Here is a 23,651-nt window from a genome sequence, read left to right as displayed (position 1 = left end):
GTTCAATAGTGGAACAGTCTCCCACAGGAGGTAGTGGACTCCCCTTTCTCGGAGGTACTTAAGCAGATGTTGAATGGTCATCTGTCATATGTGATCCAGTTGAGATTGCGGCATTGCAGGGGATTGGACCAGGGGAACCCTGGGGTCTCCTCCAACTCTGCAATACTCCCATCATTGCTTATAATCAGCGAAAACCTTCACCCAGAATTGGTCCCATCCACATTCTTTGAAAAATGATTTCAATGAACCATCACAAGTTACATCAACAAGTGCCTCGTGCTCTTCCACAAACAGAGTTGTTAGTTGTACATCACCATATTCAAAAGGATTCCTTATCCATGAGTTTTCAGGATTTGGTGCAGGGGAATTTTCTCTGAAGCAAGTTGCTACATCACACAGGTGCTCAGTGCTGTAATGTTTTACTTCTGATAACAATTCTTTTCAGTGGTCTCCAGCACTGGGATGTTAGTGAGGCTTCCACCTTCTACTCAGCTTGCCCATAACCATATTTTTTTAATCACTGCCCCAATCTTATCTTCAGCATAGAAAATATTCACATCACTACCTTGAAGGCTTGTGTTGAGAGTCTTCAAGTATGTGAAAACATCTGCTAAGTAGGCTACCATACACAACCACACAAAGTCGTTCAACTGATCACATGGAAATTTTCAGGAAAAAGTCAAACTTCATCACGTAACTCAAAGAATCGCTTCAATATTTTCCTCCTTGACAGCCAACACACTTCTGTATGTAAAAATAACTGCATATGCAAAACAAAATCGAAAATTCTTTCTAGTAGCACCTTAGAGACCAACTGAGTTTGTTCCTGGTATGAGCTTTCGTGTGCATGCACACTTCTTCAGATACAAAGAAATTTCAGAAATAGACTGGAAAGAGAAGTGGCTGAATTGCAACTAATCACCAAACTTAAAACCATGGAGAAACCTGGTTTGAACAAAGACATTGGATTCTTATCTCATTATACATAACAAAGCCATCTTTAGCCATCTCACCCCTTCCCTGCAAGACTAATTGCAGCCGTTTAGAGTCGTCAACAGGTTTTCCACACTTATCAGCCTATCACCCATTCCCACCACCCTTCTGAGTAATACCCCTCCCCACTCCCCCACTATATTTAAGGATCTGGTGACTTCTGTTTCAGTGTATCTGAAGAAGTGTGCATGCACACGAAAGCTCATACCAGGAACAAACTCAGTTGGTCTCTAAGGTGCTACTAGAAAGAATTTTCGATTTTGTTTTGACTATGGCAGACCAACACGGCTACCCACCTGTAACTGCATATGCAAGCAAGCATGCATTGGTCGCAAGCAGTGGGTGGGATGGTCCATGGAAGGCTTGCACTGTACAATTAACAAGATAAGCGAGTCCCCCAGCAGGGGATGGTGCTGCAGACCCCCAGGGTGCATTCCACGGACCCCCAGGGGTCCCCGGATCCCTAACTGGGAACCACAGAATTAGATCATAAAAAGATAAATTTCTGTGCATGAAATCATGTGATAGAGATGCAAACCGAGTCCAGTTCTATGCCAAGCTCTGTAGAAAGCTGCTGCAGAATCTCTGAGGAATGTGCATACTTAACAGCAGATGGAAGAACTCACTCTTAGTAACAATTAAGTGCTCCTCAAAAGAGACCTGCAGACTTCTCCCTCCTTCTTCTCTAGCATGCATGCCCTGCCCCTTCTCTGGTCGAACTTAACCATGGCTAGCACTGGTACACGCATTCATACTAAACCACGATGAAGTAAAGGGATGCACATGGGGCCGGCCCAGGACATTTTGCTTCCTAAGGTGAAGAACAAGGTGGTGCTCCTCCTCCCCCTTCCATGGGATAGCATCCTCTTCTGCACCTGAAGCAGCAGGCTAGTTTAGGAGTGAACTATCCTATAACAGAAGGGGATGACTAAAAAAACTCAGGAGGAACAGCCAGGGGGATTACCCACCACCACTTTCCCCAGCATCTGCAGAAAGAATTGCTTGCTTCTCTCTGCCAAACGGTAGGGCTGGCATTAAACAGATGCAAGCTTATAACCCATTCCCATTCAGTTAACTACAGAGAAGAGACCAGCAGCGTTACATTGGTCTGTACCATGTGATTACAGTTGGACAATGGAAGGCACATTGGAAAGAAGAGGTAGGGTGTCCAATATCCACATTAACAAACACACCAACATCCATCTTCTCACAACTGTATCGCCAAAGCATATTCACAGTCCAGCATAGGCAATTCTCTGGATGCACGTAAAATAAATGGACTTAATGCAACTAAGCAAACATGACATTTTCCTTGCACTGTGATCACAGATGAGTCATTAAGTAAAATGATTAATCACAAATCAATGTTACTAAGCTCCTTTAGAGACGATGTGGCCCTTGTCATGCAAGTAGAAGCTCTCCATTTATGGGCTAATGCATTAATTCTCGCTCTCGGGCTGTTGTTGTTGGTCTGAAACATCAGAGTCTGCCGGAAATTTGTGTGCAATTAAGCTCAAGTGATGACCTCCTTATACACATTTTGGCACTTTTTATCTGGTAGCATGTTGTGCAAATATATAAATGAATTCAAGCATTATATGGAATTGCATTAACTGTGATTTCCAGGCAGACAGATATATTTCAGAATTTTAATACATGCACCAACAAGGTATTCAGCACCATTAATTACTCATTTTATCAGTCTGCAAATAGTTTTATCGGTCAGTGAGTGGATTTGTTCTAGGGCATTATGATCGACTGTTTTGCAGCTGGACAAAATGCAGCTGGTTCCTTTCAACTGGTGTCCCCCCCCCCCCCGATCTACCAGTTTGGAAAGAAGGAAGTGGATTTGTCCTAAGAATTACACAGTACATCAGTTTTGAAAAGATCGTGCTGACTGCCAATCGGCTACTGAGACAAATTCAGGGTTCTTATGTTGGCTTATAAAGTCCTTGAGGTTTGGATACCTAAAGGAGAGTGTCTTCTCCCTTAAAGATCTGTCCATGAGATCTTGGGGGAAGGTGCTTGCAGCTCTACCGTGGGCAGTTGAATGTGGCAATGGGTCTTCTTGGTGATAGTGGCTACACAATTCTCTCTCTTCCCAAGATGCAACCGGCACCAATTCTTTAAGCCATTAAGGTAGGTGGATGTACACATCTAAACATGGGTTTGTCCAACTGAGAGAGCCAGTATTCATGTGCATGCTTTGCATGGAAAATAGGTCTCAGGTTCAATCCCTGGCATCTCCAATTAGGATGAGGCAGCAAATGGCAGGAAAGACCGCTGCCCAAAACACTGGGAAGCTACTCCAAGGCTGCATACAGTTAAAGCACGTGACTCACCCCCCCCCCCAAAGAAGTCTGGGGATTGTTGTGGGTGCTGGGATTATAGCTGTGTTCTGTGCAAACTACGGTTTCCAGGATTCTCTGCAGGAAGCCATGTGCATAAAACAGCCCCAGAGTAGACACTACTGAGACAGGTGGAGACCTGGTTTATGATAGCTTCCTATATCCACTGATCATTCTCCCTCGTCCTTTGAAGGGCTGAATTTCAGTGGCAGAGTAACTACTTCATGTCCTTATTCAACTCCTGCAGTGTCCCATCAACCCCAAGGGGGTCAATAATTTGGTAGATGCTAACCTAGTGCCTAATCCTTGGCTCTTATTGCAACTCAGCCAAAACATGTGTAATTGAAATGATGACATATTCTTCCCTTGCCCCCTTCTCTAATGTTTCACTGTGCCTCTTTTAGGCTGTCGTACCTGAAGGGACACGGGTGGCACAGTGGGTTAAACCAGAGCCTAGGGATTGCTGATCAGAAGGTCGGTGGTTCGAATCCCCGCGACGGGGTGAGCTCCCATTGCTCAGCCCTTGCTCCTGCCCACCTAGCAGTTCAAAAGCATGTCAAAAGTGCAAGTAGATAAATAGGTACCGCTCCGGCGGGAAGGTAAATAGTGTTTCCGTGTGCTGCTCTGGTTCGCCAGAAGTGGCTGTCATGCTGCCCACATGACCCGGAAGCTGTACACTGGCTCCCTCGGCCAGTAACGCAAGATGAGCACCGCAACCCCAGAGTTGGACACGACTGGACCTAATGGACAGGGGTCCCTTTACTTTTACCATACCTGTATTTAAGAAAGTATTGGGAAACTAAGGTGGTGCTCTATCTTTAGAAATGGGTTCCCAAACTGTGGTCTGTGGTCCAAAAGCTTCATTCAGGTGATCCACGACATGTCCACATTAAACATCCATATTGATTGTTAATTGTATTTGTATTGCCTCTTGTTATCTTATACACTGTATTACAATTTTTATTCTTTGGCGTTCAAAATACAATAAATAAAAAACGTAATACTCAAAAATACAATTAAAAACCATGAGCCATTGAGCACAGTGCATTACAATTGCTACAACAGGCAAATAATAATACAGTGGTACCTCGGGTTAAGAACTTAATTCGTTCTGGAGGTCCGTTCTTAACCTGAAACTGTTCTTAACCTGAAGCACCACTTTAGCTAACAGGACCTCCCGCTGCCACTGCACCACCAGGGCACGATTTCTGTTCTTATCCTGAAGCAAAGTTCTTAACCTGAAGCGTTATTTCTGGGTTAGCGGAATTTGTAACCTGAAGCGTCTTTAACCTGAGGTACCACTGTAATAATAAAAATCAGTAACCAATTTGTAAGCGGTCCAGTGGGTGCAGTGAGTTTGGGAACTGTTCTTAAGACAGGAGCTACTGGAGACTTATCAGGCAGGGTGCTGACCTAAATAGCTTCCAGATCTAGTTATGTTGTCTCTCAGACTTCACATTTGGCACATTAGATGCCACCAGTAGAGCATGCCAGTGGCACAGGAAGGGCGAGGCATAGGGGACGCTCTGCCCTGGGTTCCAGGGGAGGGGGGGTGGCACTTGGAGGCCCCTCCCGCCACCCGGCACCCTGTCCGTGCTGCTCCAGACAGCTGGGCAGCCCCATGAGCCACCACATGCCTGGCAGCTCCCATGGTCGCCGTGGGAGCAGCAGCGCCAGGCGGGATGCACTGCACATGCCTGGAAATTCCGGGCATGCACAGTGCATCCAAGTCAGCGCTGCTGCTCCCACGGCGACCGAGCGAACCGCCGAGCAAGTGGCAGCTAGTGGGGCTACCCCGGCCATAAAGCAGCACGGACAGGGCAGCCCACAAGCCACTGCCCAACCGGTGGCCCAACCGGTCATCGCGGCAGCAGCAGCGCTGGGCTGATGGACTGTGTATGCGCAGCATTTCCACGCATGGGCAGCCCGTCCCGATATGCGTCATGACGCCATGATGCCCCGCCCCCAGGGGGGTGCCTCCGCACGTCACCCCGGGTGGCACAGAAGCTTCCTCCGCCACTGGAGCATGCTCTCATTTTGCTAGAACGTATTTGAAAACACCCTTTAGCCTTCACTTACAGAAGCTGCCCAGTATCATCTTCCAAGGATCCTTATGCTAATACACATAGCATTTGATATCTAAAGGATGGTCCACACAAGCATGTCCAGGGCAGGTGGGGGGGTGCACATGTGCACAAGCCATCACATAAACATTTTATCATCAGTTAATGTAAACTGATTTACTTTACCTTCAACATTCTCGTGGAGAAAGTGAGCAGGCAAGCACCTTTTTATATGTCTAAAATTCTGCTCTGAGTGGTTTTGCATTCCAGAATTTTTTCATCTGCACTTACCGGTACTGTACTTGATACATAGCAATAACTTTTGCTTTTCAAACCAAGGGCTTACTATTTGTGTGGTTGCAGCATGCCCTCTAGTGGAAACCAAAGGTGCTTACATGCAAATTAAGACGAAAACTTAACAGTACTGTACAGCACATTTTTAAAAATTCCTTCTGGCAGCATTAAGTGGTTGGTGCTGTTGGGCAAGGCTGAGGACCTTGGGAGGACCCATGCTGACACACCAATGCTGTCATTTCCACCAGTCCCTCCCCCTGGGAAAGGGTTTTGCAATTAAAGACAATAGGAAGAGCGCTGCAGAAACCCTGTAAAGCTGCTACCAGTCCATGATGATACTGAACTTGATAAGTCAGTGGTCTGACTTGATAGGAATCAGGTTGTAAGCTTCTTGAGAACAGGGATCTATCTGTGTTTCCTGACTCACTCTGTAAAGCACCATATGCAATGACTGTATAGTACACATAAATAATCCATTTATCTGTAGGAGCAAACCAGGTATGACATTGAACACATGTAGTTGCATTATTAGGTTTCTTTTTAATGTTATTCCAAACTATCATATCCACTAATTTAAAGTACAATTAAGGGCTTAAGGGGGAGAAAAGTAAAAGAGCACCCTATTGGGAAAAACCTTCACAACATCAAAAAAGAAAGAAAAAACAGTTTTCCACAAACATCATAGTGAGTAGATACAGAATGTACAGCAAACAGTTGTATGTACATGTGCATTTCAGCATACAATACACTTTTGCAGAGAACCTGGAAAATAGTCCAGATTTAATATATCTATTTGTATTTAAGACCATCTGAAGTATATTGCCAAAGGTAAACATCTTCTTTGCTTTGGTTATGAAGCACACATCCTCAGAATGCCAATGCCATTGGCCCTTACGAAGCAACTCTCAACCACGTTTCAGAACATATTTGATGCTCCCTGCATCTCTCTAATCTCCCTCCCCCCCATGCATTCTGATCCAGTAAGATGCACATGATCTGATAACAGCTCAGGTTATAATGTTAATTGCCCCCTGCTGCACTGATTTTGACCAACATGACAAATAATAATCCAAAATAATCTGCAAGACACAGGGAGTATAAAACTACTGATCCAAGATAGAACATGTTGAAGTGGCTAAACTGTGCATATCCACCAGATGTGGTTGGAGTTCACCTCCCATCAGCCTGAGGGATGAGCGGAGTTGCAGCCCAACAACATATGGAGGGCCACAGGCTAGTCACCCACAAGTTAGGGTTTCCAGATAAGTCATGAGAATCTGATCTACTGGGAAAACCTGTTTGCAAAAAGAAAGAAAGAGTCAATAGCATGCTAATATTTAGAAGGCAGGTGTGCCAAGGGGGTGGGGAAAATATGAGCACTAACAGGTCCTTTTATTTCAGCATTAGTAAGAAATTTGGCTAATGTCCTATAAGATTTTCTACAAGTACTGTACACCAGCCTTAAGGGGTTTTCAAGTCATATATACAATCTGATGTAATATTTGTGTGAGAAATTCTCTATGGTTTTCTCTGACCAACATACAGAAAAAGAAAATAAAAACTTACTGCGAGCCACAAGTTCGTCTTAAATGTTGAGATCGCCAACTTCAGCGAGCATTTTGAACAGAACCAGGGTATAGCATCCTATATCCTGCTTTACACAATTGTCACTGCTTTGTTTCAGTCAAAACATTTCTAGCAGAAAATGAAACCAATGCAGATGCAAGAACAAGATGTAAAACAGATCTTCTTATTAGGCTAAGAGAACAACTTTTTCCAATCAAGTTTTCAGTGCTCCTTCTAAGCTTTGTGAGATCAGCAATTCCAAAGAAGGCAAATTGTGTATTTGCACTTGTTAAATTATATATGCATTCAAGACAAATAGGCCCCAGACAAAAGTCTACCAAGCAGATCCCCCAACTTGCTTCCATTCTATAAAAAGTGTGTATAAATGGAGTGGGGGCTCAACTGTAGCTCCATTTTTCACTTATAATGCTAGTTTAATTCAAAATGGATGTTCACTGAGTGACCAGCATGTTCAGTTTAGACAGAGAACCACCTTAAATGCAGTACATTATGTGCTCAATAAAGGGAAACTATAAAGTGTTATACAACCATTCAGCTACAAAAATCAAGATCTAGGAGGGAGGCAAAATGGATCAAACCCTCAAAAATTTTATCATAATGCTGAGTTTTAGGCTGTGGTCTTATCCCATTTACTCCAAAGTGTTTCACCTGTGAGCTATGAGTTACTTCAAAACAAATGTTTCCTGCTTTGGGGGAGGGAGGTGTGTGTGTGTGTGTGTGTGTGTGTGTTGTGTGTGATTGCCTAATGAAACAAGACTTTAGTAGAAATTTTTTAGAATTAGAGCCAGGAGTATCACATCATTAAGAACCGCTTTTAAACTAGAAATCCCTTTATCTAGTGAACGTCCAACTTGATGTAACTACTTGAAATTCACCCACAGTATAATCTGTTCCTAAAAGTTAGATGTGATTCAGAAACATTAAACTACAGCTTAGCATTACATGCATGAACCGGCTCCCCACTTCTATCTCTTTATTCTGTGTGGCCGTACAGAGATCAGTAATATCCACTTCAGTTTTAAGCTAACCAGACACATGCACTTTCACCTGAGTTGGGAACTACGGTTGCTTTTAACCATGGTTTATGCAAAAGAGCAAGAGCCAAGATCAGAAACCAACCTTTGAGTTAGAATCTTTAGACAAACAGTAGCTTACACTAACCAGTTCGTAACACTTCAAGTGAAATAAACAGAGGCTAGTCTGAAATGGAAGGTGCTTCCTAGCTGCTATCGGAGGATGCACACAACGCTGAGTTTAGTGCATCTCCCACATATTTGCACTATGAAAGCTAAACAATGTAGAGGCAGTACTAATGAAGATGTGCAATGGGTCTTTTAAACACACCTGCTTAACTCTGTTATAGCAAATAATGTCATGAAACCACTCATAAATATTAACCAAATGAGATCACTTTAACCATTAAACCGAATAAAGAAACATGGTTTTATGCAAAAACTTAAAGGTCAGGATGGAAATCTCTCAACCGTTGCCTTTTCCCAAAAAAAGCTGAACAGCGCTTTGAGAGTAAAACATTATTATCTTTTTAAAAGAATGCAGGACATCAGCAAAATGTGATCTGCTTTATTTCAATTTTGCAATGTTCTCCTCAAAACTTTCACTTTAAAGAAAAGGTCTCAAATAAATTTTAAGGCACATGACACTACAGTGATTTGGAACATATAGACACATGCATCTAGAGGGAGGAAATGTGAATTTATTTCTAGGAGTTTCCTTCACCAGATTGTCCTATTGCTTTGTAACACCACATCAGGCCTGCACACCATGAGTGACCCACCCGGCTATATGTAGCCATATTTCATGGCCTAACAGGCACTTGCAAGCACTTTCTGCCTGCCTGGTTTTGCATTCCCTGGCAAGCAGAAACGCAGGTTTAATAGTCCCTTGTGGGCCACGTATACATTACTCATGGGATGCATTTGGCTTAAAAGGTTCCCCAGTCCCTGCAGTAAATGAAGTCATGGGGGGATTATTGGGTTTTCTTTGTTTTTGTTTTTATTATGTATACTTTTTATTGTAATCTTATGTTGCGAACCGCCCTAAGTTCTATGGGCATAGGGCAAAATAAAAATTTAATAAATAATAATTATTATTTCAATAAATCTAAAAATGATTTTATGTAGCCTTAAAGCCTTGATATGATTGCATTAGGAACAAAAATGTGCGACGTCCAACTGTAGTGTCTTGCTTGTGCAAACAGGACTTGCCCTTGCAGCCCTCCCCAACACTCCCCAAATCTGCTCTGCAAAAACTGAGGGATCCTTCAGAGCAGAAAGAGAGGGCACAGGGGGAGAAGAAAGGGCAATCCTGCCACATCCACTGGCAGAACATGTCACCCAGTAACTATTAATGGAGTTGCAGTTTTTTGTTTTGTTTTTTTAAAGAAAATAACATTAAGCCATTCAGGCCAAAAAGCGGGTAGAGGGGGAAATACTCTTACCCAAAGAACAAATATTATATCTATCAGGTTAAGGCGGAATTACAAATGAAATGCAAACTTTTCAGTAGAGTACTCACATATATTTGAAAGCAAAATAAATTAGCCTTAGTTTCTTTTTCTTAAGTATCCTCTTAATCTCTTATCACATGCCTTTTTTTTTGCTTTTAAACTATAGATGAGGGACACAGGCTAACTAGTCCCAGCTCCAATCAAAATTTTGGTAAAAGTATATGTAAACAAGATAATAGGCTTAAGGCTTAGAAAGAACACTGATTTTTTTTAATTAAAAAAAAAAAATCACCCGTCACATCAAGACATCCACATCTCTTTCATGGTCATCCTCAGTGACTTTTAAAGAAAGAACCTCTTCGTTAAGGAACAAACCACTCAGTCTCTCCTTTCGTGCCTGCCGTTGCTCTTTCAGCTGTCTCTTGCGCAGAGCCTTTTGCTGAAGCTTGCGCTGTTTAGAACGTTTCTGTCAAAATAAAGGAAATGGCCAAAGTCAATCCCAGTCTCTACACAAAACTGTACACACCACTGTAAAACAAGACACGTATTTAACTAGGAATTCGTACACACAATACATTTAAAGCACCCCTCCCTAAGAATTCTGGGAACTGTAGTTTGCTAAGGATACTGAGCATCATAGCTCTGAACTACAGTTCCAACTAGGGTGGGGAGATGTGCTTTAAACAGATGTTGTATATACAGCCAAAAACTAATCTAGTATTTTCAGGTAAGCATCTTTTAACGAAGATACTGGAATGGAAGAGGAAGAGAGGAACCCTCTTCTACATGCCTCGTAAACTTCAGCTACATATGGCAATAATCTGATGGTGCTGGAAGGCTCCACCCACAGTGATATGCCAACTCTATCCTCCCGAAAAAAGTACACCAAGAGCTCTGGCCAGAAATTTCAATGCTAGGAATAAATCCTACTGGTGAGTTGCAGTCAAATAAACGTATATATTCTGGTAAGAATTACAGGCTTGTAAATTCTAACAGAAAAGCAGCTTTAAAGTCACAACAGTATAATTCGTTACAGTGTAGAACATAAGAGGTTTAAGTTAACAACAAATGTAAGTCCGTATTAAAAAGTATTCAAAAGGGTCGTTTTGTGTGTAGAGCCGGAGTCGAGAGTCGATTGAGAAAAAGAACCCAGGACAGGGCCCTGTTTCGGTATGAGCGCCTTCGTCAGCTAATTTGTGAGTTCGTCTTAATTTGTAGAGTACCATGTGGTCCTATGTTTTTCTATGTTTGGAATGCCACCCTTGTGAGGCACATTTGTCTCTACCTTTATTAATTTTCAGGAGGAATTCAGGAAACATTCCTGTTTGCCCAGACATTTGGTGGCTGAAGAATATTGTTTCTGGAAACCCTCTAATCATGGGGTGGAAGAATGTAACTGTAACTGGTTTCATAATGTTTTAAACTGTTTTAGAATGTTTTTGCTTTGATTTTTTTGATTTTTATTTTTGAGTTGTATATCTGTTTGCTGCCCTGGTCATCTTGAGGAGGAAGGGTGGAATATAAATCCAAAAAACCAACAATTTCTTTTTTGGAGTTATAAATTTAACAACAATGTAAGACCATATTCATTATTTTCTTTGGTTCAAAACGTGACTGGACTTGGGAATGGCTGCTTTCCTTCACCTTTGATTGTATAGATATAAAATTTTAAAAAGAAAACTAAAGAGAAATCTTAATGACATTTTCTTTGACTACAATCCAAAGTTAATAGCTAGTTTCCCTTTGGGGTCAGGAGTATCCTATGGCTTTCCTGAAAAAATATGAATAATTGAAATTGATGGTGCTATACTGAAAATGCTAATCTTTCAAATTTCAATCGTCCACAATGCTGACAAATATTGAACTTCTTTGTTTAAGTTATTTTAGCTCTTATTCCATACATTCAAATCTGATGGCAAAATAAAAGAGCGCTAGAGCTCATTAAGCTGCAAATTACCTACAGGAAAGGTGGGCTACCCTTTCCTCTGGAATCCTCAAAAAGTAACTCATCAAGCTTTTGCAACATGTAAGTGCATTTACATTTTAACTGTAATGATTCAAAGTATATTAATAAGTTTTTTTTAAGTCCATCTGAATCTGAAGCTTTACTTTTGAATCCCTGATTCGCTCTGCAGCACTTGCAGATAAGTTGCTGTCGCTGTGAGCCCGGCTCATGTTGGCGCTGGAGTTTGAGCCAGAGTTGCCAATGCTGGAACCGCTACTGCTCGCTGAGCTGACCATGCTGGCGCTGCTGCTGCTGGCGCTGGCACCGCTCACTCCACTGGCACTCCCACAACTGTAGCTGCTTCGCTTCCAGTTCTCCCTTGCAGACCGCTGCCGGGGGCCATGCTCCTTGATATAATTTCTGACCTAAACACACAAAGAAAGAAGTCAAGAAAGAAGTCAAAAGTAAAGCAAAGAGTCAAAATGGCAAGCACTTGGATACACCTGGCTTTCAAAAGACTGAGGCCACATCCACACAATAACATCCAAAGCACTATTACACCAATTTACCGTAATCATGGCTTCTGCCCAAAGAATCCTGAGCACTGTAGTTAGTTAAGGGTGCTGAGAATTATTAGGAAAACTCCTGTTCCCCTCACAGAACTAAAATTCCTAGGTGGTTAAGCAACCAATCCCTCTCCCCAAGAAAGTCTGGGAATTGCAGCTCTATGAGGAGAACAGGAATCCCCTAATAATTCTCGGCACCCTTAAAAAACAACACCCCACAGTTCCCAGGATTCTTTGGGGAAAAGGCATGACTGTTTAAAGTGGTATGATACTGCTTTGAATATCTACTGCAAATGGGACCTGAATTATTGTTGTATGGTCCACATGACACTATATGAAGATTGTTCAGAAACTTCAGTTGGTTTTAAAGCAACTACATGGGGAACCCTACTAGACACATAGGTGCTTTACCAGGTCCAATTGTTGAAATATTCTAGAAGAAACTTTTGAAAATGGTCTTGAACAGGTTGCTAGGCAACAGAAAATTTCCCCAGCAACAGTTCAACTAAATCTGGTTACAGGTAGGTAGCCATGTTGGTCTGCCATAGTCAAAACAAAATAAAATAAAAAATTCCTTCCAGTAGCACCGTAGAGACCAACTAAGTTTGTTCTTGGTATGAGCTTTTGTGTGCATGCACACTTTCTTCAAGAAGTGTGCATGCACACGAAAGCCGATACCAAGAACAAACTTAGTTGGTCTCTACGGTGCTACTGGAAGTTTTTTTTTTTTTTTTGTGACTAAATCTGGGTTAGTGTAAATGAGTATGTGAAGGAATCAGTATTAGGTCTCTGGCCGGATAGCTGAAAGATAAAAAGATTATGTTGCTTTATTTGTTTTCTTTATTAAATGACCAGTGTAAAGTTTTGTAAATAATAAGGACTCTTGAGAAACAGAATCAAATGGTGCTTATTCCTGTAATGGGAATTTCACTAAGAGCTGCTGCTGCTGCTGCTGTAAAGAAGTAAAAGATGCAGGAAAGCTTTTCTGTAAAAGGAACTCTGCTGCAGAAAGAAATGAAAACCCAAGAGTAGACCAACGCCAATGACTTTTCCTGGTTTTCAATATACTTTAAAGCCCTAAGTAGCCTGGGACCAGGATATTCAAGGATCCCCATTTCCAGAGAGTATGCTAATAGACATGGATATCCAAAGGCCACTACCTTCAATAAGTATCTCTTTATTAAGTAAGGTATCGTGGAAATGTTTTCAAGTAAACACAAATGAGTAACAAAAGAAATCTGATGGACAGCGGAAGGGATGGAACAACCGTGACACAATTGTAGAAGTATGTATTCTTACTCTTGAGGGGCCCAACAAACAGGGCTCTACCTTATGAGAGCTCATTCCAAAATAAAATGCAATAAGTCTTTCAGTTGCCCTTAAATTAACAACTAATTGTTACTGTTTATAGAAGTATGCAGCAAGATCACGCATAACAGAATAAGACAAACAGTTGGTTTAAAAAGAATCTCAAGCTCAGTTTCACATACCTGTTTCAGCTTTTCATCAGTGAGGCAATTTAGTTCGATAATAAACTCATTGTCTGTAGGAGAAATCTGAGCTGTGGGATCAATAATTTTAATGATGTCAAGCTGCTCTCGAAGCCCCATCTCCATGCTGACTTTACGACTCAGATATTCAATATATTCCACCTAAAAAAACAGTGAAACAGGTATTTAGTTACCAATGATGCTCACTGAGAATTTCACATTCAGAGGGAGATGTGTTGAGAGGAGGACAGGGATTTCTTGGTTGTAGCCTCCTGCCTTTGGATTGCCCTTTTCAGAGAAATTTGGGTAGCATCATCTCTGCTCTCATTAGACAACAAGCCAAGCCTCACTGTCTGTCCTCCTCAATCCTTTCCTACCAGTTGCTGTCTGCTAGTTATGCTTTATCCTTTTTTTCTTCTTCTTTATCCTCTATTTAGTCTATTATGGATGGCCTTCGGAATGCTTTAATAACATTTGTATTAGATGTAGGCAGGGTATAAATGTCAGCGCTTTCACAATTCAAGATACCTTGAATAACACCACAGGAAAATAAAACTTGAGAAATTAACCTCCTCTATATAATTAAGGGAATTAGCACTTACTGTTACAAACCAGAGTTCTATCTGCTATGAATAATTTAGCCCTTAAAAAATTGTTTATTAGCATGCTGCCTCCTGTGTCTCCCAAATGCAAAAAGGTTTTACCTGTTCATCGTTAGTCATTGCACTCCATGGAAGCTCATCAAGATTCCTGTGCTTGTTTTTCTTTTTTGGAAGCATGCAGGGAGAGCTTGGTATACTGGGTATGATGTCAGAAAGCACATCACTTCCACTTGCAATGTCACTGCCAGGCAACTTACAGACATAAAAATACATATAGCCAATCAATTTCAGAATGAAGCAATGCAGTCCAACGTTTAGCAACAAACTAAAACACTAGAATTAAATATGGAAAATTAAGGCTTCAGTCCTAAACACAACTACATGGAAGCCAACTGTGTTCTGAAAAGTAGCATTGGCTTATGCCTACTTTCTAGCTGGAAACACAGGGCTTTCAATGTTGTTATACAGACCATGGCAGTTTATTAATGCATGGGACACCCTATAAAAGTATTTTTACCTGCCATTCAAATTCACTGTCCGACCAGTCCCAATATGTACTAATGGAAGAAGAGACATCGCTGCAGACACTACCCTCTGGGAACAAATCAAAAGATGTCAAGTCTTGATCATCCAAAAGTGAGAAGCAGTCATCCTGGTCACCGACAGAGACAGACGAAAACAGTTCTTCACTGCATTCAGAGCTGGCTACACTAGTGCCACATGAAGTCAAGTTCCACCTGCAAAACAGAATGGCAGTCACATTTGACCTCAGTATTTCAGTAACATTCAATGTTGCTAGCTTACTTGGAATTAAAAGCCAGCTAACGTAAGCACTAGGATGAACAGCTGTTGACAGGTATCTGCTTAAGACCTTAAGTGCACAATAACATGCAGTAAGCAGCCATTCAAAATATGTACCAGTTATGAGGCAACAAAGGGTACATGGCAGATTAGGGATTGTTCATGTTCAGTTCACAGTGAGCCAGACAACGGCCTCGAAGGATGACAAAATAAGCCCTAAGTTAGACCTCTAGTTAATATTTATTAAGCAATGGTACCCCATCTATCACTGCAGATGGTGACAGCAGTCACGAAATTAGAAGACGCCTGCTTCTTGGGAGAAAAGCAATGACAAACCTAGACAGCATCTTAAAAAGCAAAGACATCACCTTGCCGACAAAGGTCTGTATAGTTAAAGCTATGGTTTTCCCAGTAGTAATGTACGGAAGTGAGAGCTGGACCATAAAGAAGGCTGATCGCCGAAGAATTGATGCTTTTGAATTATGGTGCTGGAGGAGACTCTTGAGAGTCCCATGGACTGCAAGAAGATCAAACCTATCCATTCTCAAAGAAATCAGCCCTGAGTGCTCACTAGAAGGACAGATCCTGAAGTTGAGGCTCCAGTACTTTGGCTACCTCATGAGAAGAGAAGACTCCCTAGAAAAGACCCTGATGTTGGGAAAGATGGAGGGCACAAGGAGAAGGGGACGACAGAGGATGAGATGGCTGGACAGTGTTCTCGAAGCTACTAACATGAGTTTGGCCAAACTGCAAGATGAGTGAAGGATAGGCGTGCCTGGCGTGCTCTGGTCCATGGGGTCACGAAGAGTCGGACACGACTGAACGACTGAACAACAACAAAACCCCATCTATAAACTCCATTATCCCATCAGAAGTCCACAAGCTTAGCAGCTTTCTGGGCTTCAGAAAACAAGTAAATGCAGCTCTTTTTCAAATGAACTTCACAGACAAAACTTTAGGTCTCAATATGCTGCTGCATCCAGATGTGTAAGTAACTGTAAATTGAATTTTTTTACATTCATACATCGTTTTGTTTGTATGCACCTTTCCATAATTCAAACCATGCTCATGGCAGCATGCAGAATGGGAAAAAGCTCAACTACAAAGAAAAGTAGTCATAAACAATAAATAAAACATCAAAAGTACATGACCAAATTGAAAAATTTCCACATAAATCATAATCAGACCTAAAATAAAGATACAAAAAAACCAAGAACAACCCCCCTCCAAGCAAATTCCTGAGTACAGTATTATATAATGCTTTGTTGTTATAAGTATTTATCTTGCAAATTGTGTGTTTCAAACTGCTTCGGGGATCCAACAGGCAAAAAAGCAAGGAATAATGTCCCACTGATTTCTATGACCTCCATGAACCTTTGTTTACCATTGTTTATTTTCTCTATCAGGGGTTCTGTACCTACATGACAGGCAGATACAAGACAGGGCAGGATTCACTCTGCTACAAAAAAAAGAAATGAACTTTTTAAATTTCTGCTTGTCAGGAAACATATTAATGGCACAGAAACTTGCTTAGTGTGCAAATATTAACAGTGTAAAAGGCTTCCGTGGGAATATGTTAAAGTCACAGGAGCCCTGCTAGAAAAGAAGCTGCCATCTCTACCCACTGCAAGGGTTGCCATCTTCTCTTCTGGCCCTGCTCCTGTGCCCTGAACAGCAATACTTCAAATAAAAAATTGAACAAGTGACACTTTCCCTTGCAGATACCGGTATATCAGCAATGGGAATGGCTCTGCCTATTAATTTTCTGCATGCCAAGCAGGTGATTAAAAAAAGAAGTGGCAAACCTACCTAACTTCTACTCAGCCTCAACATCAATGTATTGAAGCCATTATGTTAGTATTTAGTCCCTTCTCTCCTTAGTTTTATTAATAAAACTTTTTTTAAAGCCCATACAGTCCCCTCACCTCCAGCAGTCTTTTTAGCCTCCTTGCACCCAAACACCATGTGCTTTTCAATGTCCAATGCGGATGCAACTGGTACCATCCCAGCCAGGCTCTTACATTAGAATTTCCTACTTTCCTCCAAAGAGCTAAAGGCAGTGTGCACGCTTCTCCCAACCCCACACATTCCATCCTCCACAGCAGCAGCAGCAGCAGCAACAACAACTCTGTGAGGTAGGCTAGCCAAGCAGCATGCCCCAGGTGTGTTCCCTCCCCTTCCAGCTTCACAAAGACTGAGCAGGGGCAGGATGCCCCACCCTGGCTCTCTTAACCATGCTCCCATTGTTGCAACCGTCTGCCACATCCCCCACCCCTAAAAGTTCTCAGAAACCAGGCACTGCTCCCGCATCCAATTCCCCACCACCACCACCTCTCGCCATTAGTTTGTGTCGATCTGAGACTTCTGGGGTGCCTTGCAGTCGCAGGATTTAAATACCCGATGGAGAGAATTCTCCTACCTTCATTCTTCCCAATAGGAAATCATTAAAAACAAAAACAAAAATAGTGGCTTCTACTGAAAATGTTGCATTATTAAATACTACAGAATTTTTTTTTTTTTACTACTACTACTTCTATTATTATTATTATTATTATTATTATGGAGGACGTTTAGATGTTGAAGCAGAAGAAGATATGAAAAAATAACCCCTCGATTCATTCCTCGAGATAGGAAATAGGCATTCGGGCTTCCCACAAGGAAACATCTAACTTTCCCCCACAGCTTCCCACGCAGTTAAGAGGGTTTTAAAAGTGGGGGGGGGGAGGGAGAGAAAGAAACTATTCGGGGGTTTCCAGCACCTCACACCCACGTGGACGGCCCTTTGGGGTCCCTTTGAACCCCCATGGCTCTCCCATTCAATTTCTTCCCAGCCTCCACAACAACCCTGCAAGGGAGGCGGGGGACGGGGCCGACGTTCCATCGCGGGCCCACGAGACCACCTGGAGACCCTCCCCACCTTCCCACCCCCGTTCTCGCCTGTGGGCGTGGAGGCGGCGCAGGGGATCCGTGCGGTGGCAGGACGAGAGGTGGCAGCCGAAGTCGCTGACGTCCAGGCAGGCGGACCCCTCATCGCACAGGCCGAGGCCGCCGCCAGGACCGTGTGCGCGGGGCGGCGCGGAGAAGAGGAGGGCGCTGGGCTCGTCGGGGGCCAGGAACTTCTGCGGCTCCTCGCCGGCCATGGCCAAGGCGGCGGAGGCGGAGTGGCCTACGCGTTCCTCAGGCGCCCGCTGGCCCTGCGGACGGGAAGGCTCAGCCGAGCCGCCATAACGGGAAAGCGATTCTCCTCCGCGATTACTGCCGGCTTCCAAACGGAGCCTCCTGTCAGCGATCCAGCGGCCGCTCGGATCGGAAGCCTCTATCGCCAGCTTCCGGTTCCCTGAGCCGCAAGGCGATACGCTGAAAGCGCGCCTGCCTAAGAAGGTGGGGGGGGGAAAGGGGAGAAAAAGAAGAAAGCCCGTCTCCGTCTCCCTCCCTGCAGCGCCCCCTGCAGTGGAGACGGGCAATGGCAGGGGTGCGGCCAGCTCCGGTGGGGGTGGAAACTGGAGCTTTAAAAAATAGCGCGAGGACGGAAAGAGCATAGTTTCCTCGAGAGTATTTGCAGTACTGGATTGCTGCAAATTTAGAGCCGTGAATCCTTAATTCCTCGTTGCCAACAGGGGGCTACTAGCCTCGGTCTTTTCTAGCTGCAGGCTATAGCAAACAGGTGAAGCAAATTATCTCTCCTGGTTCGCAGGGGTGATTTAGAGATTCAGCACACCAGTTACTGGGTGTCAATCGGGATTATAATAAAATGGCTCATGATGCGCTGGGTAACCCTGCGGTGAAGGGGATTGACTTGCCTGGAACCGGAGAAGCGGCATACAGCGCAATCACCTTGCCAGAAATCTTTGCATTCAAAGAGCTGCGTGAGGCAGAGCTTACTCGGCTGCTTCACCAAAACAGCATCGCAATGGAAGAAAAGGCGGAGAACACCCCTACGTTTGAGGGGGAAATAGTTGGCGTTGCCCTTGGAGCTAGTTTTACTGAGCTCATGAGAGACGACAGTGGCATAGACTGCTTTATCGTCAGCCCAACAGAGCAAACTTTTTTCATGGAATGTGAAGACTACGCGGGTGGCATTTTCGGAGGGGACGACTCTGGCGAGATCCCGTTTGAGGAGCTTTTTGAGGACAAAGAAGGAGCTGCTCCTTCGGGAAGTGAAGTGACTATGGTCGACCTCCCCCAGACACCTGTGGATAAACCAGCTGCTGCTCCAGAGGCGGCGGCGGCGGCAGCAGCAGCAGCTACCAAAAGGAAGGCAGCAGAGAAGCAGAGTGTGACCGAGAGCTCCGAAATGCTTCCTACTCAATCTTCCTACCAGAGTTCCGAACCGAAAAGTAAACTGAGAAAGGCAAATCCAGAAGTGCTTGATGATGAGCAGCCCTCGTGCAGCTACCGGGAAGCCCCTTCTTCCGAAGCCTCACCTGAGTCCACTTTGGAGCGAGCCGCTGCAGCAGGGATACCAAAGTCTTTGCTGCCTCCACCGTTGCAGGAAACTCCAGAACCGCAGCTTTTAGGGACGGAGGTGGAGGAAAGTGGCCACCAGGATGAAGAGGACTGGGACCAGAGTCCTCAACAACTGCTCCATTTTATTCGAGAAGCTGTTGCCGCAACTGGAGCTGAATCCATCAGCTTCTTTGAAATAACCAAAAATGACAGCTGCAGGGCAGTAGGAGCAAAATTCTACTGTTTGTTGGAGCTTGCAAATATGCAAGCTATTGACTTGAAGCAGGATGACGTATGCAGTGATATTACTATAATTCCTGCTTCCAGGTTCTATGATATTTGAATGTTTGGCTTTTACTGCATTTTTGGCACAATTAGTGCTCACTTTACAGGAGAAAAAAAATGAGAGTTTATTGTTTGCACAGACTTTGGGGTTTGAGTTTGGGGTTTGGTGTTGCATTTCTTGCATACCTATTACTATTTTGCACTGGGTGCAACTGCATTGATGGAAAATAAAAAAAAAAATGGTTCACCTAACTTTGACTTACTTATTTACAATTATCTGCTTAGTAAACTAGAATACTATGTATTTTAATTACGTATTTTAATTTTAAAAACTAATGAGACAACAGGTTGCCCATTTTGGGTTTTCTCGACCCAAAATGGGTAACCTGTTGTCTCATTAGTTTTTGTAAAACCTGTATTGGAAAATGTGCTCTTTCCGTAAGTACTGAATTTTTCCTGCCCCACATTCCTCCCTTCAAAGATGGCGCCGAACGCCAAGGAGAGTGGCGAGGCGGGAGGCGCGCAAAGCAGGGAAGGCTGCTCTCGAGTAGATTCTGGGAAAGGTCTTCCTTCGCCCTCTTCACGCCGCGCCTCTTCCAAAGTTTCTTTCTCTTGTTGTGTCTGGAGGCCGGTTGAACCAGACACGACCCCTTTCCAATCGTAACTAATTTACTAATTTACTCGGGACTAGCCTGGTTCCCCCCGCACCCCAGTCTACTATATCTTTGAAGGGAGGGTGTGTGTAGGGGAATGGCAGTGTCTAGCGCTGTCCAACCCGCAGATTCCCAGGGGTCGTCTAGAGCTGCTACATTGTGACCAAATAGGTTGAGAATAATAAACTAATAAATTGAGGAGGATTTACATTTCCGCCATTGCCCAGGCTAGTACAAAGAGGAACATAATTCTATATGCAAATAAGTGAATAAACACAGCTACACGCTGGTTAGCGACTTAAAATGCTGCAGGGTGGTTTCACACACACACTGCGTTTCATACGGGGTTTTGTTTTGTTTTTAAACAAAGCTGTACTAGGGGTGCAACCTTGGTTCTGGTATGATACAGGGCGAAGCGGGATGGTGGGGGGGGTGCGATTTTCGTTTTCATTTTCATCTGGTGCTGAAAAAATCCGTTACAGCCTATTTGCAGCCCTACAGGATACCCCTCTGGAAATCGCTGCACACGTGCGCGCGCACTTGCACGTGAATTTGTAAATCTGCCTGTGCCTGGCTACCCAGAGCTTAAAGACATGACCTTTCCCACACCCTTTCAAACACACGCGTTTGGGGAGGGTCCCTAACATGTCAGAGAGAGACACAGCGGAGACCTGAAATGCAGGACAAAACTGTACCAAAGCGGGACGTAGCATTTCACATTTAAAGACAAGGTAACCCTGCATCCGGTGGCAACCCCAGTGGGCACACCAAAGAGGGAGCGGGGATGTCTTCGCCCAGTGTACATTAATGGATTTGTTTTCCTGCATCAAACTCCCATTCAACAAAACTTTCTCCATCGCATGTGGCAAAGCCGGTCTCAAAGGTACCCTACACATCGCAGCTTAAAAACTGATGGGATCTGATGGAAGCTGGTTTGAGGGAAAGCGCATCAAAGACGAGTATTTTGAAATAAACTACAGAATACCTATGGATTGTGGCTAATGCCGTGTGCATTGGACTTTAAACAGCAGCAGCAGGAGCGCACTGGAGCTACAGTAAGCAGTAACGAGCCTGTGTTGCTGGCATAAATTCCCACTACGGCTCACCTATGCATTTATCTTTCACTACGATCCTATGCCTGCTCAGAAGTAAGACCTCTATCTTTCAAGTGAACTTGTTTGGATTTAAGTGGATATACAGGTAAAACTCGAAAAATTAGAATATCGTGGAAAGGTTCATTTCTTTCAGTAATTCAACTTAAAAGGTGAAACTAATAGATGAGATAGACTCATGACATGCAAAGTGAGATATGTCAAGCCTTTATTTGTTATAATTGTGATGATTATGGCATACAGCTGATGAGAACCCCTAATTAAAAATTTCAACTTTGGGGTTTTCATCAGCTGTACACCATAATCGTCACAATTATAACAAATAAAGGCTCGACATATCTCGCCTTACATGTCCCGGGTCTCTCTCATATATTAAACTCCAGTAGCTAATTAAAAAAAGTTGCTTACATAAATGGACTTTTCCACGCTATTCTAATTTTTTGAGTTTCACCTGTAGGACTGCAGGCTTTATCAGCATGTTAAAAATAAATAAATACAGGCATATAACATCATTAGATGAGTGTGGTTTGTCTCTATAAAAGATTTTTTTTTATTTTAAGAAGATTCTTTATTACAAAACAATTTACATAGAACAACACCTCATTTGACATTACATACCCTTTAACTTCTGATTCACCTCATTGTGCTTTTTATACCTTACTAGTGTATACACACTTAATATTTATTATTCTTTTCAGTTAATTACCAGGGAATTTTTTTTTTACTCTATAATTTCCTTGAACTTCAAGATTCAATCCGAATCTGTCAGGAGATTTGTGTTATTACAGTACTTTTTAAGATATTCTTTGAACATTATCCAATCTTTACTAAATTTCCGTTTAGTTTCCTCTTATTTTGCATCTCCAGCAAACGTCAGAGCTTTTCTTGTACATCTTGGCCAGGGTCAGATTGATACCATCGGTACAGCATTTTCATTACGTTTTCTCTTAGATTATAACATGCGGTGGTGGACTTTATGCCTTCTCTCCAAAGCTTGGCACAGAGCAATTTATTATAAAAGTATGCTGCTGGGATGTTGGGAAAGATTGAGGGCACAAGGAGAAAGGGACGACAGAGGTCGAGAATGGTTGGACAGTGTTCTCGAAGCTTGACCAAACTGAGGGAGGCAGTGGAAGACAGGAGTGCCTGTCGTGCTCTGGTCCATGGGGACATGAAGAGTCGGACATGACTAAACAACTAAACAACAACAAATGTTGCTGTGACTGGACATAATTGGCAAACTTGGCCATTATAGCAAAATTATATAATTATGAATGATGATTACTATTCTTATTTGTAGTCCTAACTTGTTTATTCAATTCATAGGTACAGGTGCAAAGTACTGTTACGTGTGCCTAGAATTGTGACTGTTCAGTCTGAGCTAATGTTGATAACTGTTTACATACATAGACAGGTCCGGGTTCACACATTTCTTGATTCCTCTAACAAGCAGCTAGCTGAATGGAACACACTAGAAGACCCTTTCCACCAGAACATTATGTAAGAATTGGTACTTTATTTTTTAGCAATGCTTTGTCAGGTTTTTTTTTAAAAGAAAATGACAAAAACTGGCTGTGATTAATTGGCAGCATTTTAAACAAATTGATGCAAACAAATGTAAAATATCTGGAGGGCACCAGGTTGGGTAAGCCTGTTATATCTGCGCATTATATGCGGAGTGTCCTATTCATGCCTCATAGGACGCTATTCCCGTTGCAGTCATCAAACGATGGATTTACAAGTGTGAACGTATGCAGACGGATGCTCTTTGTCGGGGCGCGAGCTTTTACCCTTTACTTCCCGAAGAGAGGCAAATTCATAGAGTCACAGAATCGTAAAGTCGGAAGGGACACCAAAGGTCCTCTAGTCCAACCCCCTGCAATGCAGGGATCTCAACTAAAGCATCCACGACAGATGGCCATCCCACCGACAAGGAGAGGGGAGTCTGTTCCACCGTCAAACAGCTCTTGCTAACAGAAAGTTATCCCTGATGTTTCGT

The 23,651-nt window shown here is 43.0% G+C and overlaps 1 protein-coding gene across 1 annotated transcript; it reads right to left on the bottom strand.

Moving 5' to 3' along the window:
• Positions 1-9,862: 9,862 nt before the first annotated feature.
• Positions 9,863-18,483, bottom strand: FAM199X (family with sequence similarity 199, X-linked). Its single transcript, XM_033137483.1, has 6 exons — positions 18,094-18,483; positions 14,873-15,092; positions 14,458-14,607; positions 13,754-13,915; positions 11,862-12,122; positions 9,863-10,218 (listed from the first exon to the last, which is right to left on the bottom strand). Exons 1-6 carry the CDS (start codon positions 18,294-18,296, stop codon positions 10,048-10,050), a joined length of 1,167 nt encoding a protein of 388 aa, XP_032993374.1. The 5' UTR covers positions 18,297-18,483; the 3' UTR covers positions 9,863-10,047.
• Between the last annotated feature and the right edge of the window lie 5,168 nt (positions 18,484-23,651).

Source organism: Lacerta agilis, chromosome Z (assembly GCF_009819535.1).
Source record: "Lacerta agilis isolate rLacAgi1 chromosome Z, rLacAgi1.pri, whole genome shotgun sequence".
NCBI classification, from domain to species: domain Eukaryota; kingdom Metazoa; phylum Chordata; class Lepidosauria; order Squamata; family Lacertidae; genus Lacerta; species Lacerta agilis.
Note: the sequence above shows the minus strand (reverse complement) of the source record. Positions and strands in the feature narration are given on the sequence as shown.

Coding starts and splice junctions, on each gene's coding strand:
- FAM199X (XM_033137483.1), bottom strand. CDS start 18,296: ATGGCCGGCGAGGAGCCGCAGAAGTTCCTGGCCCCCGACGAGCCCAGC. Junction 15,093..18,093: donor CGCCGCCTCCACGCCCACAG/GCGAGAACGGGG, acceptor TCTGTTTTGCAG/GTGGAACTTGACTTCATGTG. Junction 14,608..14,872: donor ACAGTGAATTTGAATGGCAG/GTAAAAATACTT, acceptor TATGTCTGTAAG/TTGCCTGGCAGTGACATTGC.